Source organism: Balaenoptera musculus, chromosome 9, assembly GCF_009873245.2.
Source record: "Balaenoptera musculus isolate JJ_BM4_2016_0621 chromosome 9, mBalMus1.pri.v3, whole genome shotgun sequence".
In the NCBI taxonomy this organism is placed as follows: Eukaryota; Metazoa; Chordata; class Mammalia; order Artiodactyla; family Balaenopteridae; genus Balaenoptera; species Balaenoptera musculus.
In genome coordinates this window covers 6,252,926-6,269,506 of record NC_045793.1, presented here as the reverse complement: position 1 = coordinate 6,269,506, position 16,581 = coordinate 6,252,926, and the positions used below count along the sequence as shown (strand labels likewise).

The 16,581-nt window shown below is 59.1% G+C and overlaps 1 protein-coding gene and 1 pseudogene across 10 annotated transcripts in view; both read left to right on the top strand.

The window, feature by feature from the left end:
• Positions 1-16,581, top strand: part of AGAP3 (ArfGAP with GTPase domain, ankyrin repeat and PH domain 3) — a 59,699-nt gene that overhangs the window by 19,113 nt on the left and 24,005 nt on the right. For 4 of the 10 annotated variants that reach the window (XM_036864214.1, XM_036864216.1, XM_036864218.1 and 1 more), the window contains exons 2-7: positions 13,363-13,421; positions 13,681-13,768; positions 13,952-14,037; positions 14,183-14,324; positions 14,733-14,867; positions 14,993-15,120. In XM_036864214.1, the coding sequence (XP_036720109.1) occupies positions 13,363-13,421; positions 13,681-13,768; positions 13,952-14,037; positions 14,183-14,324; positions 14,733-14,867; positions 14,993-15,120 (638 nt within the window). Of the gene's footprint in view, positions 1-11,071; positions 12,128-13,362; positions 13,422-13,680; positions 13,769-13,951; positions 14,038-14,182; positions 14,325-14,732; positions 14,868-14,992; positions 15,121-16,581 lie in introns of those variants that run through there. The other 6 variants (XM_036864220.1, XM_036864213.1, XM_036864211.1 and 3 more) reach the window with 6 other exon arrangements.
• On the top strand, positions 1,935-8,625 carry LOC118901111 (annotated as a pseudogene).

Sequence of the window (16,581 nt, the reverse complement as noted above, 5' to 3'; positions counted from 1 at the left end):
CCACAGTTGGCCTCTGTCCTCATTTTGATATGTTCCTTTTTCCCTGCGTTTTTTACCTGGGTCCACGTTATGTACAATTTTGTATCTTGCTTTTTTAAAAAAACGATCACAAGTGTTGCTGCTGTGCTGAGTAAAAAAGTCTCTACAGATGTTATTTTATTATTTACTTATTTATTTGTTCATTTATGGCTGTGCTGTGCAGCATGTGGGATCTTAGTTCCCCGACCGGGGATGGAACCCACGCCCCCTGCAGTGGGAGGTGAAGGCTTCACTACTGGACGGCCAGGGAAGCCCCTGCAGATGTTATTTCAAGTGGCTGAATGATGTCCCACCATCTGGAGACACTGTTGCTTACTCCCTTGTTTCCGTATTGGTGGACACTCTGGTTGATTTCACTGTTTTGGAAGTGCTGGACTTGTTTGGGCCTAAACCTTTGTGTCCATGTCAGACGGTCTCTGTTGGAGTCCCTGTGGCTAATGTAGTACGAGGGGCAAAGGGCTGAGCTGCTGGGGAGTGGGGTTGGGCCCACGCACGCTTGTCAGCACTGGGCCTCACGGACACAAAAGTCATGTTAAGGCTTTGGTAGGTGAGAAGTGGAACTTCATTTTTTTTTTTTTAATTTTATTTATTTATTTTTGGCTGCGTTGGGTCTTCATTCCTAGTTGTGGCGAGCGGGGGCTACTCTTTGTTGCGGTGCATGGGCTTCTCGTTGCGGTGGCTTCTCTTGTTGCACAGCACGGGCTCTAGGCGTGCGGGCTTCAATAGTTGCAGTATGTGGGCTCAGTAGTTGCGGCACGTGGGCTCTAGAGGGCACAGGCTTCAGTAGTTGTGGCTCGAAGGCTCTAGAGCGCAAGCTCAGTCGTTCTGGCGCACAGGCTTAGTTGCTCTGCGGCATGTGGGATCTTCCTGGACCAGGGCTCGAACCCATGTCCCCTGCGTTGGCAGGCGGATTCTTAACCACTGCGCCACCAGGGAAGCCCTGGAACTTCATTTTTAATTTCTATTTCTTTGACTCCTAAGTGAGAGCAAGTGATTTCCACGTGAATTGGCTGTTTGTACTTTCTTTACTTTGTCAAGATTTTATTTACTTTTTTTTAGTGACATCTGTGCGCTTTGCATGTATTAGTGATATTAACCCATCAGCATAGTCACATTTTTGTCCAGGTGTTGATTTCCCTTTAGTTATATTTCTCTTAGGTTTTTTTGTGGTTTTTTTTACAATTTTTTTTTTAATCGTTCAGGACCTTATTTTTATGCAGTGAGTCTATCGATCTTCTCTCTCCATCCTTTAAACCCAGGAACCTTGTTGCAAACTGTGTCCTGCCTCCCCCTTTCCCAGGGTCCAGCACAGCTTCTCCTGTGGCTCGGCCGTAGCTCCACGCAGACTCCGCGGCCGGTGGGCTTCCCCGGCTGCCCGGCCAAGCTGTGCAGGGCTCGGCGAGGTTGGGGCGAGGGCTGGCGGCTGAGGTCCCAGGCCTCGGGTAGGAGATGGGCTGAGTGAGGCCGTTGCACAGAGGAGCACAGGTGAAGGTGCCGGGAGGGGAGGTGGAGAAGACCCGCCCGCGTGGGGTCTGCAGGCTGTAGATGGGCGTTTGTGAAGATGGTTTGCAGGGACCCCTCCACCTCTGCCCTGCGTGTCGTCCCCACTGCCCAGTTGTTGCTGACGGACCGGGGACCCTTGCTCTCTGGGCAGGGGTTCTGCTGGGGGCTCCTGGTCGGCTCTGCCTGTGGCGTAAGTTCGAAGAGCACGGCAGCTCTGCACACGGCCTTGACCTCTGCGCCCTTCTCATCTCGCAGCCGAGGGCCCTGGGGGAGGCTGCAGTTGGCCCTGCGGCCTCCAGGGCTCCCTCCTGGGTGGCCTCCCGTGCGCACCCACGCGGTCACCAGGGTTCCCTGACGCTGTTTCACAGCGATGGTGTGCCCCGGGGGCCCAGGTCTGAGAGCTGACAGGCCGGTGGGGCAGTGAGTCCTCAGGCTGAAGACAGATGAGAGTAGAATTAAGAGGAAAGCCTGCGTCCCTGATGCCTCTGAGGTCGCCCGTGCAAGGCCTCTCGCCGCTGCAGAGATGCGCTACGTCGCCTCCTACCTGCCGGCCGCCCTCGGGGACAGCACCTCCCCCGGCGCCAAGGACATCAAGAAGATCCTGGACAGCGCGGCACTGAGGCGGACGATGAGCGGCTCAACAAGGTCATCTGTGAGCTGAACGGAAAGGACATCGAGGGTGTCATTGCCCGGGGTATCGGCACGCTGGCCGGCGCGCCCGCTGCCGGGGCTGTGGCCGTCTCCACCGTCCCAGGATCTGCAGAAAGACGAGGAGGAGGAGGAGGCCGAGGAGTCAGACGACGACGTGGCATTTGGCTTGTTCAACTCGAGTCCTGCTCCCCTGCAAATAAAAGCACCCCCCCCCCATTTTTTTTTTCTGGCTGTGCCACGTGGCTTGTGGGATCTTAGTTCCCTGACCAGGGATCAAAGAGCGGAGTCCTAACCACTGGACCACCAGGGAATTCCAAATAAAACCCTTTTTACATTAAAAAAAAAAGAGGAAAGTCTGAAACCCAACTGCCAGGCGCCAAAGCTCTGATCGCCACTCCCAGTCGCTCTGTGATGCGGGAGGACGGATGGGCCTGGGAATGCTTGCTGGTGTCCAGCAGAAAAGTGTGCAGTTGAACCGGCTGCATGGGACGGGGGTGGGGGGGTGGGGGGGGTAGCCCTGTGCCCCCAGGGGCCTCAACTGGTTGTCCCCGCCCCACTCCAGTCCTGTGTGTGGCCCGGGCAGTGCTGGGCAGTGGACCCCCCGCGGGGGGAGGTGGGGAGGGCGTGTGTCTCACAGTAGGAAATTAACTGTCACATGTTGCTGGGTACCTGAAGGGCTCAGGAAGATGGCAGTCGCCCAGGGAAGCGTCTTCACTTCAGGAGGGTGGTCTGACCTCAGGGCCGGGCTGGCCGCTCTGGGCTCTGTCTACGTGGCGTTAACGTGAGGTGTGCCGAGGGCCCAGCGGCCCCAGACAGCGCCCCTTTTGCCTGTCGAGGTGGCTTCTCCTTTGTGAATGCCATACATGCCTGGCAGGGGTGGCTCGTGAACTTGTGTCAGCCCCTCGTACTGATCCAGGGCTGGGAGAGTGGGATTTGGGGGCAGGAGTTTGTTTGGAAGGTGGGTGAGGAGGAACCTTGGGGAGTCTTGGGAAGGAGGTTCCCTTGCTGGGAAGGGCAAGGCTGGGCCACCCCGATGTGGGTACCAGGGCAGGAGGAAAGGAAGATGGGTGAGGGCTGCCTGCAAGATGCACTTGTGTGCCAGCAGAAATCTCACCAGGCTCAGCAGGCCCCAGGGCTCGGGGCCAGACAGGTGGCCTAGGTAGGAAGGTCAGCTTCAGCCACCTAGCAGCCCTCACCTTAGGCACGTTACTTGGCCCCTGTGCCTCAGAGTCCTCGTCTGTAAAATGGGGAGATTAACAGTACCTTTCGGGCTTCCCTGGTGGCACAGTGGTTGAGAATCCGCCTGCCAATGCAGGGGACACGGGTTCGAGCCCTGGTCCGGGAAGATCCCACATGCTGCGGAGCAACTAAGCTCGTGCGCCACGACTACTGAGCCCACGTGCCACAACTACTGAAGCCCGCGCGCCTAGAGCCCATGCTCCGCAGCAATGAGAAGCCTGCGCACTGCAAAGAAGAGTAGCCCCCGCTCGCCACAACTAGAGAAAGCCCACGCGCAGCAACGAAGACCCAATGCAGCCCGAAAAAAACCAAACAAACAAACAAAAAAACAAAACAGTACCTTTCAGGACTTCTCTGGCGGTCCAGTGGTTAGGACTCCAAGCGTCCATTTCAGGGGGCACGGGTTGGATCCCTGGTCGGGGAACTAAGATCCCGCATGCCGCGAGGCATGGCCAATAAATAAATAAATAAGTAAATACTTCTTTAAAAAAGAAAACCAGTACCTTTCTCAGAGGGGTTAAATGGTTTTGTGTGTGTGAAGTGCTCAGAGTAGAGCCTATCATGTTCAGTAAGTGGCCACTATTATCGGGTGACCAGTGCTGTCCCCTGTGGCTGCTGCCTTGGGTGTATAGGGCACCAAAATGCCTCTGCCATCCCCAGGGCTGCCCGAGTCTGGCTCTGAGCCACAGGGGCAGGGATCTGTGACCTTTCTGTGCCCGGGAGCTCAGGCCCCCATGAGGTGAGAGCAGATTAGATATTAGCATCTACAGAAGACACGAGGTGAAGTGGGGACAGTGAGAGGAGGCCGGGAGGTCCCGGAGGGCTTGTGGTGGCAGCGGGCATGAGCTGAGTGCTGACTGACAGCTCCCGCTGGGCTGGCGGGGGGAGGAAGGTGGCCTCCACGTCCAGGCCCTGCTGCTGTCAGCCTGGGTCTGGCCTGAGAAGTCTGTGGCTTCCTTTGATGGGGAGCCCGTCCAGAGGCCTCCCGGGGTCTGGGCATGTGTGTTGGATGCTGGGGGCAATGGGCAGGCTTGGCCTTGGCAGTGGGGCAGAGCCCTGGGCCTCAGTGTAGGCCCTGCTTTCAAAATTTGTAATGGGAAATCAGATGCTTTTATTTATTTATTTGAAACTTTATTTTATTGAAGTACAGTTGATTTACAATGTTGTGTTGGTTTCTGGTGTACAGCAAGGTGATTCAGTTACACACGTACATATATTCTTTTGCATATTCTTTTACATTATTATTATTATTTTGGCCGCACTGAGCAGCATGTGGGATCTTAGTTCCCCGACCAAGGATTCAACCCACGCCCCCTGCAGTGGAAGCGTGGAGTCTTAACCACTGGACCGCCAGGGAAGTCCCTCCTTTTACAATATTGTTTATCACAGGATATTGAATATAGTTCCCTGTGCTATACAGTAGGACCTCGTTGTTTATCTGTTCTATATAAATAGTTTGCATCTGCTAATCCCAAACTCCCAATCCATCCTTCACCCACCTGGAATTTAGATGCTTTTAAACTTTTGTCCATTAGACTCTCAAACTACCTGTCTTTATTCTTAATAGTGTACACTGACCCTCAGTCCCCCTTTCCCTGAGACCCAGAACTTGTGTATCTGTACTGGAGTTCCCAGATGGGGGCACAGCTCCGCCATCTTAGAGCAAAAACGGTGCAATTATTTGAATACTGTGTTGTGTCTTCCCTTTATTAAAATATTTTACTTCTGTAAAAAAGATGAAAGCAAACTTTATTAGCCTGTTGATACTGCTGATATGGAATGAAGATCCACAGACTGAAGGCATTTTCAAAGCCTGTTGGACTGGAAGAGGCAGATATTTAACTCATGGGATTTGGCTGGACCGTTGCTCAGTTTTGAAGGAAGAGAACAACCTTTAAAGACGGATGAGGGCTTCCCTGGTGGCGCAGTCGTTAAGAATCCGCCTGACAATGCAGGGGACATGGGTTCGAGCCCTGGTCCGGGAATATCCCACATGCCACGGAGCAGCTAAGCCCGTGCGCCACAACTGCTGAGCCTGCGCTCTAGAGCCCGTGAGCCACAACTACTGAGCCCACGTGCCACAACTACTGAAACCCGTGCACCTAGAGCCTGTGCTCCACAACAAGAGAAGCCACCGCAGTGAGAAGCCCGCGCACCACGACTACTGAGCCTGCGCTCTAGAGCCCGTGAGCCACAACTACTGAGCCCACGTGCCACAACTACTGAAGCCCGTGCACCTAGAGCCTGTGCTCCACAACAAGAGAAGCCACCGCAGTGAGAAGCCTGCGCACCACAACGAAGAGTAGCCCCCACTCGCCGCAACTAGAGAAAGCCCGCACACAGCAACGAAGACCCAACGCAGCCAAAAATTAATAAATAAATTTATATTAAAAAAATTTTTTTAAGAAGACATGAAATGCAGGACACGTGTCAAAATTGGGATGAAAAGGCAAAGTGCCTCAAGGGAGCGTGCAGTTTTACCTTGAGTCCAGAGTTCCCTCCGCCCACAGCAGTGAAGCTCACACCACCTTCAGGGTCGTTGGAGGATTATGAGGGATTCGGGGTGCACACACTGTTCCCTTCTGCTTTGGGGAGAGCTGTGGGAAGGCAGCAGACTTTTCTAGGCGTAACGCGTGGTCCTCAGCCGCGGATGCTTCTTGGTCTGAACAGGGAGCTGTGTCTTGTCTGTCTGGGTCCCCCTCGGGGTTTTAGGATGAGGTTAGGAGGCCAGGGGTTGGGGGTGTACAGAGGGATGGTGCCTGCCTCGCCCAGACTTTGTGGACAGGAAGAAAAAACGAAATTGCTATCGAGTAGCTAGTTTGGCGCTGGAAGGGCCATTTCCAGGCTGGGATGACTGCCCCACAGAGGGTGGGCTTTGATCCTCTCAGCTCTCCATGGGGGGAGGGAAGCCCTCTGACGCCTGACCTTGGGAGATGGGGCCGAATTCCCAGCTCCTCTGAGCAGCCCTGGGAGGGTCCAGGAAGGGGCTCCTTTCTGTGCAGTCACACCTGCCGGGCCCCAGGAGCCCACCCCGTTGAATCTATAGCTTTTGTGTGTTTTTTATGTCCCTCTTAAAGCACTAGGGAGGATCTGTTCCGGGCATCTCTCCTTGGCTTGTAGATGGCCGTCTTCTCCCCATGTCTCTTCACATCGTCTTCCCTCTGTGCGTGACTCTCTGTGCCCAAATTTCCGCTTTTTATAAGGACACCGGTCATATGGAAATAGGGCCCACTCTCCTCCAGGGTGACCTCGTCTTAGCTAATTACATCTGCAGCCACCCTGTTTCCAAATAAGGTCACATTCTAAGGTACTGGGGGTTAGGACTCCAGAATATGAATTTGGGGGAACACAGTTCAGCCCATAACCGCTTTCATCAGATTTTCAGAGAAAGACGTGATCCAAGAGGGCCTCGGGGATCTCTGAGGTCCGCCTCTGCGGTCTCTTGGAGAAGAAGAGACGGAGGAACTGGTAATCCACAGGCTTGAGCTGCTGTGGAACTGCTGAGGCGTCCAGCTAGATTTCCAACTTGAAGAAAGCTGGCGCTGGTCTAAGTCGTTCCTGTGTCCAGTGTGACTCTCTCCTGCCCAGTAGTAACTGCTGCTTTTATAGATCACCTGCTGCGTGCCAGGCACTGTCCCGTACCCTCCACAATCACGCCACTGGTCTTCACAGCAACTTCAGCTGGAAAGGTGGGATTATCCCCAGTTTACAGACCAAGCCCCGAGACCCAGTGAGGTTCAGGTGACTTGACGGGCACACAGCTAATAGGTGCCAGAGGCTGAATTTTTTTATTATTTAATTATTTATTTATTTATTTTTGGCTCTGTTGGGTCTTCGTTTCTGTGCGAGGGCTCTCTCTAGTTGCGGCAAGCGGGGGCCACTCTTCATCGCGGTGCGCGGGCCTCTCACTATCGCGGCCTCTCTTGTTGCGGAGCACAGGCTCCAGACACGCAGGCTCAGTAGTTGTGGCTCACGGGCCTAGTTGCTCCGCGGCATGTGGAATCTTCCCAGACCAGGGCTCGAACCCGTGTCCCCTGCATTGGCAGGCAGATTCTCAACCACTGCGCCACCAGGGAAGCCCCAGAGGCTGAATTTGAACCCACTTCTCTCGACTCCAGAGCACGTGTTTTGCCAGTGCACCCCTATACCTCTCCACTTGCAGTCTGATCTCGGCTGTGATTTATTTCAACAGGCTGTGCCAGCCAGGGACCGTCTCTCAAAAGCCTGCCTCCCTCCCCACAAGGGGGAACAAAAGCTGGGGCGCACAGTTCATGCTCAGCAAAGATGTACGTTCATTCATTCATTCACTCGTTCATTCACAGAATCATTGCCCACCACCTGCGTGCCCGGCTGAGTTCTAGCGGGGGAGCATTAAACACACCAGAAAAATACCCGAGAGGGATGAGTGTTAGATGAATATTGTGACAGCTGTGGACAACTCCTGAAACCTGTAAAGAGGCCGGTCCTGCAGGCCGCCCCTGTGAGTGGCGGGTCGGTGGGGGGGCAGCCCAGGGTCTCCGCGGACTCCGTAATCCCCAACCCGGTGACCTGCAGAGAGAACAGAACTTGCTAGAGACCTGCGGGCCTTTCGATCCTCCGGGTGTGACACTCGTCGCCTCCCTCAGCTCAGTGGTCGAAGGGCTTGGCCAACCCGCCCGGCCACTGCTGGGGTCCTTACCGCCTTCCTCGCCGCACAGCTGGAGGCCACCTGGCTGCAGGAAGATGTGTTGCTGCCACCTTGTGGGCAAGAAGATCCCGACCGGTGTTGGAGGGCCCTGTGGCTCTTGGGACCACTCTGGCCGCAGGAGGAAGCCGCAGCCTTTGGCTTTCTGCAGAAAGCCAGCCCCTCCTGGGCTCTGAGAAGGACCTCCACTGGCTCTCTGTGGCCGCGTGGCCTCAGCTGGGCGAGCCTCGACACTTATCAATGGATCACCCAGCAAATATTTGAGGGAGACTAGGTACAAGGCTCTGTGGGATTCCTGGGCCAGAGGCCACCCTTCCTTTTCCCCCCACCAGTGCACCGTTTCTGTGCAGTGCCTCACAGCTCATGCCTTTTTTATGCAGGGGTCTTTCTCTTTCTCCCTAGACACCCTGGGTTCCGCGGTGCAGCCCTGCCGCCCCAGGCCACAGCTGCACACGCAGGCGCCCTCCTCTCTCAGGTCCGAGCAACCAGCCCAGCTCACCCAGCTCTAGAGTCAGCGCTTCTCCTTCTGATTTGCCTGCGCTCAGAACAGAAGGGGTTGCTCGGTGCTCAGCCCCTGCACGCTCAGCCTCCAGGGAAGCGTGTCCATCCTCACCCAGGATGCACGCTGCAGGCATTGTGAGAGAGTGCATCTTTAATTCCCCCAGAAGCTTCTGTGGGGTCTCACCCCTACGCGACAGGTTCAGCCTGGTGTTTCTGATGACCTTAAGAGTCAGAGAACTGACACGAGGGCTAGTTGTATGGGATTTCTGTACGGTTTACGTGGCCCCAGCCTGATGCTTTTTAGGATTGTCCTAGTTTCCTTTGGGCTGTGTTGAGTAGTAAGCTGTTTGTCACATGTGTCTGGAGTAGAATCTTGCAGATGGAACACAGAGACCTTGTCCCTGACCCGGGCGGGGGTGTGTGTGTGACACCAACAAGGAGAGAGGTGTGTGCCTACACCGATCTCCTTTCTGGGGTCTTTGACTGGCTGATGTCCTGGGACATTTATGTGCAGGCAGGTGCCCTTCTCTGTCTAGTTTCCCTGAGTCAGGAAAGGTTTCTGGGAAGCAGGAATAGGAAGGAGGCAGCCCCATGAGGAAGAGGAAGCTGTCCCAGGTTTGGGATTGACCCAGTCTGAGCATTTCTCCTGGACCGATTCTGCAGTACAAGGGGAGTCAGGAGCTGGTGTGTCCTCTGAGAATGTAGCATGTTCGTTCACCTCCTGGACTGGGCACTGCTGCATGTCCTGGAGCCCGTGTGTGTGTGTTTGTGTGTGTGTGTGTGTGTGTGTGTAACTGGGGGCCTTTTACTCTCCTATCCCAGCCTGCTCCTCGCCCCCTGAGGCTAGCCAGTTGGGTTCTGAAGCAGCCCATCCCTTGTTCGGCACCTTGTCCTCTGTCCCCCCTCAGTCCCCACTTGTCTGCTGTCCTGTGCTTACATTTTCATTGGCTTGGGGGGAGGGTTTGGAACGAGCAGCCTTATTCTCTGCGGGAGGGGTAATCCCCCGACGTGTGTGAGAGAGGACAGAGAGACAGATAGGAAGATAGGGAAGTTCAGTGTACGAGACTTAAACTTGGGAACGTGAGTCAGGATTCCTGGGTTGCATTCCCATCTCCACGCCTGAAGGAGCCTGGGAAAGGCTCTTCTGCAGGACCGACTATTATGTGGGGGTATGCACCCCAGAGAGGAAGGAGCCATCCTCATTGTTGTTAATAACTAGTCCCAGGAAAATACGAAATCAGCCCCAGGGCCTCTCCAGGCCTGGGAGATCCAGCCCAGGACTTGGGAGTTTCCAGCTCTGGGTTCCCCAGGAGCACCTAGGATGGAGAGGCCCTGCCTTTCTCAGGCATTCCCCCACCCCAGCCCCCTCAGGAATGTGCCACTTTTATCTTGTACTTTGCTTCTGACCAGGACCGTGGAATTCTAAAGCTGAGAGTGACTGGAACGTTGGGAGTTGGGTTGGACTGGGGGTGGAGGAAATCTGGGAGTATTAGGTCTTTAAAGGAAATGCAAGCCCCCTCCTCCTTGCCACTGCCTAAACTGGTTTCTCCTGATCTGCTTGGGGGTCCTTGTGGATTATGGTAACCTGGCTCATCTCCAGCGCCTTGGAGAGGACTGATGTTTAAACTGCAGTGGAGAGCACAGCCCAGCAACCACCTGCCCCCTGCCCCCGTCCTGAAGTGATCCCTGCATTTAATGAGTGTCTGCTGCAGCCCACACACGTGAAATTCACAGGGCATCGTGCTCGGAGTAAGCGTCAGGCTCCAACCAGTCCTGCAGTGTGAAGCTTCACCTCTGCACAGCCTCTGGACAGGAGGTGAGAACCAACCAGCGGGTGGAGGCTGGAGACTTCAGGGGCTCAGAAGTGAGGCACTCGTCCAGAACTGTATGGTCCAGGTCCAGAGGTTATCTTTCGATTTTCTGCTGCCCTTGGGCAGGACAACACTTAACCTAGTACAGATGATTTTATAGTCTCCAAGGAAGAAGACAGCCTCGGTCATTAACGGAAGAGCTGACTGAAACATCCAGCAACTCGGATTTGCGAGTTTCCCAACCTAAGACAGGATTGCCTCGTAGAGGCTCCCTACTTTGCAGATAAGGAGACCGAGGCCCGAAGTCGGCATAACTCCTGACTCATAATTTAGGCTTTTACTGGCTCCCACCCTGGTGGGTCACCTTCTGGTTCTTCCCTGGAGAAAGAGCCAATGGCCTGCTTCTCTCCAAAACCGAACTCAGTGTGTGGTGTGCCGAGGACTGTTACTTCTTTGGCCTGCTCTTAATGACACCTCCTCACCTGCCTGCCCCAACCGAGGAGGAGCGCTGGGCTGGAATTTCCTGTTTTCTCAGGGCTCGGGGGCTGCCCCAGCAGGCTGGCTCCCCTGCGGCCGCCGTTCCTGGGTGTTCCAGGCCGGGCTTGCCACCTCTCTCTCGGTGCTGGGCTGGCCCCCGGCCTCGCCAGGTCTGGGCTTGCCGGCTGCGAGGTGGAGGCGTTGAGGGACTCGGGCGGCCGACACCAGGTGCCAAGAGGCCGGAGGTCCGTGCGCCTCGGCCGCGGCCCCGGCCCGGGCCCAGCCCCGCGCCCCTCACCATGGGCCTGGCCCTCGCCCGCGGGCCCTGAGCATGGAGCGGGGCTGGCCGCCAGGGGACAGCCGCAGCCGGGAGCGGCCCGCCGCCTGCCGCCGCGCCCTCAGCGTCTGCGACTCGCTGGACCTGCACGGCGCCCCGGCCGGCCGCGCCGCCTCTGCCCTGTGCGCCGTGCGCGAGCAGCCGGCGCGGCCGCGGAGCGTGTGCTCGGGCGGCCCGGGGCCACCGGCCGCTGGCGTCCGCGGCCTGCTGCTCGGCCTCCTGCGCCCGCGTCTTGGCCGCCGCGGCCCCCCGACGGCCTCCCGCCGGCTCCCCGGCCCGCGTCCTCGGGGAGCCCCGGCTCGGCCGCGCCCAGCCCGTCGCCCAGCCCCGCGCCGGTCCGGCGCAGCCGCCCCCGGGGGGCCCAGGTGCCGCGGCCCACCAGCATGACGTTCCTGGAGGTGAACCGCCTGGAGCTGGCGGCCGAGGCCGAGGGCGCTGGCGCGGGGCTGGGCCGCGCGGGCAGCACGGGTTTCCTGCGGGGCGCCTCGCTGTGGAGCAGCCAGCGCTGGCAGGTGCTGCGCGGCGGCGGCGGGCGCAGCTCCCCGGGCCCCCGGCGCGGCCTGGCGGCGCTGAGGAAGAGCTTCAGCTTCCGCCTGCGCCGCGGCCAGGAGATCCGGCGCGCCGAGTCGGGGCTGCTGCCCCGGGCGCGCACCCGCAGCGACGGCGACGCCAGCTCCCTGGGTGCCTTCTCCAGCCGCCGCGACCTGCTGCTGGGCGCCGAGGCCCCGAGCGCCGCGCCAGAGCCGGGCCGGCCCCGCACTGCCGCCGGCCTCTGGAGGCTGCTCACCAGCCGCTTCCGCCGGAGGGAGCCGGCGCCCGCGCCGTCCGAGCCGCTGTGGAGCCGCCGGGGGGCCGCGGCCCCTGGGCTCCTGGGCGCGCCAAGCGGTAAGCGGGGAGAGCCCCGGCCTGCGTGGCCTCCCTGGTTGGCGTCCGGGGTTGAGGGCGGGTGTGAAACAAACCGGAAACCTACCTGGGAGAGGCGGGCGTGCCGTGTGGGCCTGGGGGCTAGCCGGGCTGGCCGAGTGGGATCAGCGCCGGGCAGGCAAGGCTCTGGGGTCGCTGGTGGGCCTGGAGAAGGTGTCTGTGGCAGAGAGGCGGCCTTCCAGGTGGGTCCAGGCAGGGCCTCCCGCCCGTGGCCCTAGCGTGGTGGAATGAGAGCGGCTCGGAAGGGCCCCTTCTCACTTTGGGTGCCTGAGGAGTTGGGGCCCGGGAGGGGAGGGATGGAGACTCACTCGGAGCCAGCGGGCTCTGGGTGGGACCCTAGAACAGCAGCATTTCTAGCTCCCAGGCGAGGCTCGCGCCCTCACCTCTAGCTGCCTATGCAGATGAGTTTGGGGAATGCTTGTGGACCCGATGCCCTCACCTCTAGCTGCCTGTGCAGATGAATTTGGGGAATGCTTGTGGACCCGACGTCATAAGCACTGTTTGAGACAGCCTGGGGAGGGGGAGCAAGCCCAGCCAGGGAGGCTGGCCCAGGCCCAAGCTGCCCGGAGCTGACCACAGGATGTCCATTACAGCCTAGAGGATAAAGGAGAGGGGGGCTCTGGGTGGCTGGAGCCCGGCAGGAGCTGAGGATGGACTGGAGAGGAGGAGCCCCGGAGGCGGGTCTCTGGGACAGAGAGGCTGGTGGCCTCCTGCCCAGGAGGAGCCTGGGGATGAGGGCCGCTCCCCATTGGACCTGCCTCTCACAGAACAGGGCCAGGTAAGGGCTCCTCCCTCCTCAGCCTCCAGGAACGCGGTAGGCGGCCGCACCCTGCAAGGCTGTGCTGTTCCTACTTGCAGCACAGGCTGCAGCCCTGCGGCCCAGCTTGGGTCTGGCTGAGACCCACTGGAGGCCTCTCACCAGGTGGGGGGCACCAGGCCAGGTGTGGCTCGAGGTAGTAACTACTCACCTCGCTGGAGCAGTAAGAGGAGGGATCAGGTCCAGGCCAGGGGAAGTGAGGGCTGGCATCGCTCCGTCCCGCCCGCGCAGAACGTTCCTGCTGCTTCCCAGGAAACGAGGGCGTGAGTGCTGTTTTCTGGCCTTGGCCTGCGAAGGGGCAGCGTCAGAGGCAGCAGGTGGTGGATAGCAAAGGTGTGTGTCCCATCCCAGTCCTGACAGGCGGCCTTCTCTCCCGCAGACTCCTTTGTGAACAGCCAGGAGTGGACCCTGAGCCGTTCGGTGCCGGAGCTTAAAGTGGTGAGTGAGGCCCATGGGAGGCCCAGGCAGCCCAGGGGCTGGGGGTGCGGGCTGGAGTGGTGGGCCGGCGTTGCTTCCCTTGCTTCCGGTCCCCTCCGTCTCTAGGCTTGGTCTCTCCCGTCACCCCTCTCCTCCCTGTTTCTCTTTGCTCGCCCATCCTCAGCACCGGCCCCTCTCCTTCCTGATGTATTAGCCTTTCCTGCCCCACGTCCTCCGTCCTGCCCTCTGACCGCTGCTCTCCCGCCTTCCTGTCCCACAGGGCATTGTGGGGAACCTGTCTAGTGGGAAGTCGGCCCTGGTGCACCGCTATCTGACGGGGACCTATGTCCAGGAGGAGTCCCCAGAAGGTGAGCGTTACGGGCCGGCCTTAATGGCCACCGTTCCTCCTTCCCGTTGTCTGTGCAGGGGGCTCCAGCCCCTTGTCTTTCTCAGTGCTCCCGTCTTCTCTGTTGGAAGCTGTGGATTTCTTCTGTTTGGCCCCCGTGGGCTCGCTCTTCTGGTTTTGGGCCTGACCGTGAACTCTGTCCTAGGGGGTCGGTTTAAGAAGGAGATTGTGGTGGATGGCCAGAGTTACCTGCTGCTGATCCGAGATGAAGGAGGTCCCCCCGAGCTCCAGGTGATGCTCCTGTCCCCAGCCCTGGCCTGTGGTGCCCCTTTCTCGAGGTTCCCACTTGGGACTGGGCAAGGTTGCGTGTGGGGAGAGGGGTACGCCGTTCGCCCGTGCCCAGGTGAGGGTGGTAATTGTGCTCGGTCCCCCCTAGTTTGCTGCCTGGGTGGACGCGGTGGTGTTTGTGTTCAGCCTGGAGGATGAAATCAGCTTCCAGACGGTGTACAACTACTTCCTGCGGCTCTGCAGCTTCCGCAACGCCAGCGAGGTGCCCATGGTGCTGGTGGGCACGCAGGGTGAGCGGGCCAGCAGGGGTGACGCGGGGGCTCTGGGCCCCCAGGTGGCAGGTACGAGAAAGCCTGGCTCCCCCGCCCTCCTGGCGCTGGACCAGCCCTTTCGTGTCGCCCTACAGAGGGCACCTCGTCTTTGCTCCGTAGGCGCTGGGCCTTCCCCAGCTAAGATCCTGCCATCCGTGTGGTGGTCATGTCCACATTTTGAGATGAATAAACAGAGTGGCCAGCTCGTTTCCACCCAGTGAGTCGGTGGCAGAGCTGGAACGAGGCCCAGACACCCGTATTCTCGTGCTCCGTGTCGTCCGCTGCCCGGGCTCTTTGCCCACCCACCCTCTGACCAAACGGCCCACCGGCCAGCAGCCTCAGCTTCTCAGCAGGCTGAGTCAGTCCCCACTCTCCCGTCTCCAACAGACGCCATCAGTGCCGCGAACCCGCGGGTCATCGACGACAGCAGGGCCCGCAAGCTGTCCACAGACTTGAAGCGCTGCACCTACTACGAGACGTGCGCCACCTACGGGCTCAACGTGGAGCGCGTCTTCCAGGACGGTAACTTGGCGCTGGGGACACTCCCGCAGAGTGGGGTCAGGGGGGCAGGGGCGGGGGGGGCAGCTCTAAGCTGGGCTCCTCCCTCCTCCCCAGATGGGTAATTTTGACTGTGCTGTCCCCTGCAGTGGCCCAGAAGGTAGTGGCCTTGCGGAAGAAGCAGCAGCTGGCCATCGGGCCCTGCAAGTCACTGCCCAACTCTCCCAGCCACTCGGCCGTGTCCGCCGCCTCCATCCCGGCCGTGCATATCAACCAGGTGTGGCCAGCCTCCCCCCGCTGCCACCGCACGCCCCGCCCGCCGTGGCCCTGCCTCGCCATCCTGTCTGTCTGCCTGCCTGTCCCCACCTCGTCTGGTCTGCCGCCTTGCGGATGGTTTGAAAGCACTGGCTCGAGTTCCCTTAGCCTGCACGACTGGCCTGGCCTGGCCTCCTCTGTACCCCGTGGTGACTGCCTTCCCGCTAGTTCCCATCCCTGCTTGACACTCTTCTCGCCCCGCAGCTGCAGCAGCTGAGGCCGCCTAAGCATTTGCTCTGGTCAGCCACGTTAGCGCTATCTCAGTGCCCGCTTCCCGTGCAGCCGTGCTCAGGAGGCTCTAAGCTGAGCTCGTCCCTGCTGGCTCTTCTCTCGGTGTTTGCATTTAGAAGGGCAGCACTTACCCGCAAGGGCCAGTGGCATTTGTGACGTGTGGGGTAGTGGGGGTGTTCTGAGCCGGGTCCTGCCAGGGTTCCTCCCGTATTACCACTTGGACACCCGCCCACTTCCTGGGCCTACTGCCTGGTTACTTTTGGCCCTTGGTAGGCAGGCCAGTACTTCCGTAGCTGCATCTCCCCGCTCAGTCCCTGCTCGGCGGAAAGCCCTGGGCCACATCACAGGTGTGCGCGCTGAGTGGTCAAGCGGACAGCCACTCCTTTACTTCTGCCAAGGGCCATTGTCTTTCTGAGGCCCCCTGGCCCACCAGTGTCCTGATGACAGCCTGGTGACTTTTCCAGAGAGCCCTCCCTTTAGCGCTTTAGAAGGCGTCAGGGCTTCCCCTGTAAGCGCTCCCCCGTGGAAGAAAGGAGGCACGGAAGGTCTTTCTTCACTGTCTCTGAGCGGCTCTGCCTCAGCTGCAGAATCAGCTGTGCACGGGGGCCCTGCCCGCCGAGGGGCAGCAGCTCAGGTGTTTTGTTCCCTTTGTACGGGTTAGGATTCGAGGAGGCTGCCAGGGCAGGACACGTCCTCTATTTAGTGATTATCTGATGGGCCATTAGGGGGTGGCCTTGTCAAACTGTGTTTCCCGAGTCCTGGAGTAGACACTGCCAAGCACCTGCTGTCTCTCTGCTGAGATTCTCTGCTGCTTCCTCTGGAGCGGTCTTAGCTGTTCTGCTCTCTGCCCCGGCCCTCCTGTGTCCTGTGCTCTGTCCCCCACGCTGCCTAGGAGCAAACCGCATCCTCCCCCTGCACTCTGAGGCCCGCCCCGGCCTCCTGCAGCCTTGCTCTTTGTCACTGACTTGGGGAGCTCATCCAGGGTGACCTGCCACCTCGCGGCACACCCACCTGTGAGCCAAGACTCCACAGTTTGTTCTCTTCTGGCCTCTGTCACTGACTCCAACCTGCTAGCCTTTGCCTCCGATTCAGCTCCCTGGCTGACCCCGAATGGCCCCTGCTGGGGCCCTAGTGGGGCAGCCCAGTGTGGTGACCACCGGGTCCTGCTGGCCTCCAGGCCGTGCTGCCTTTC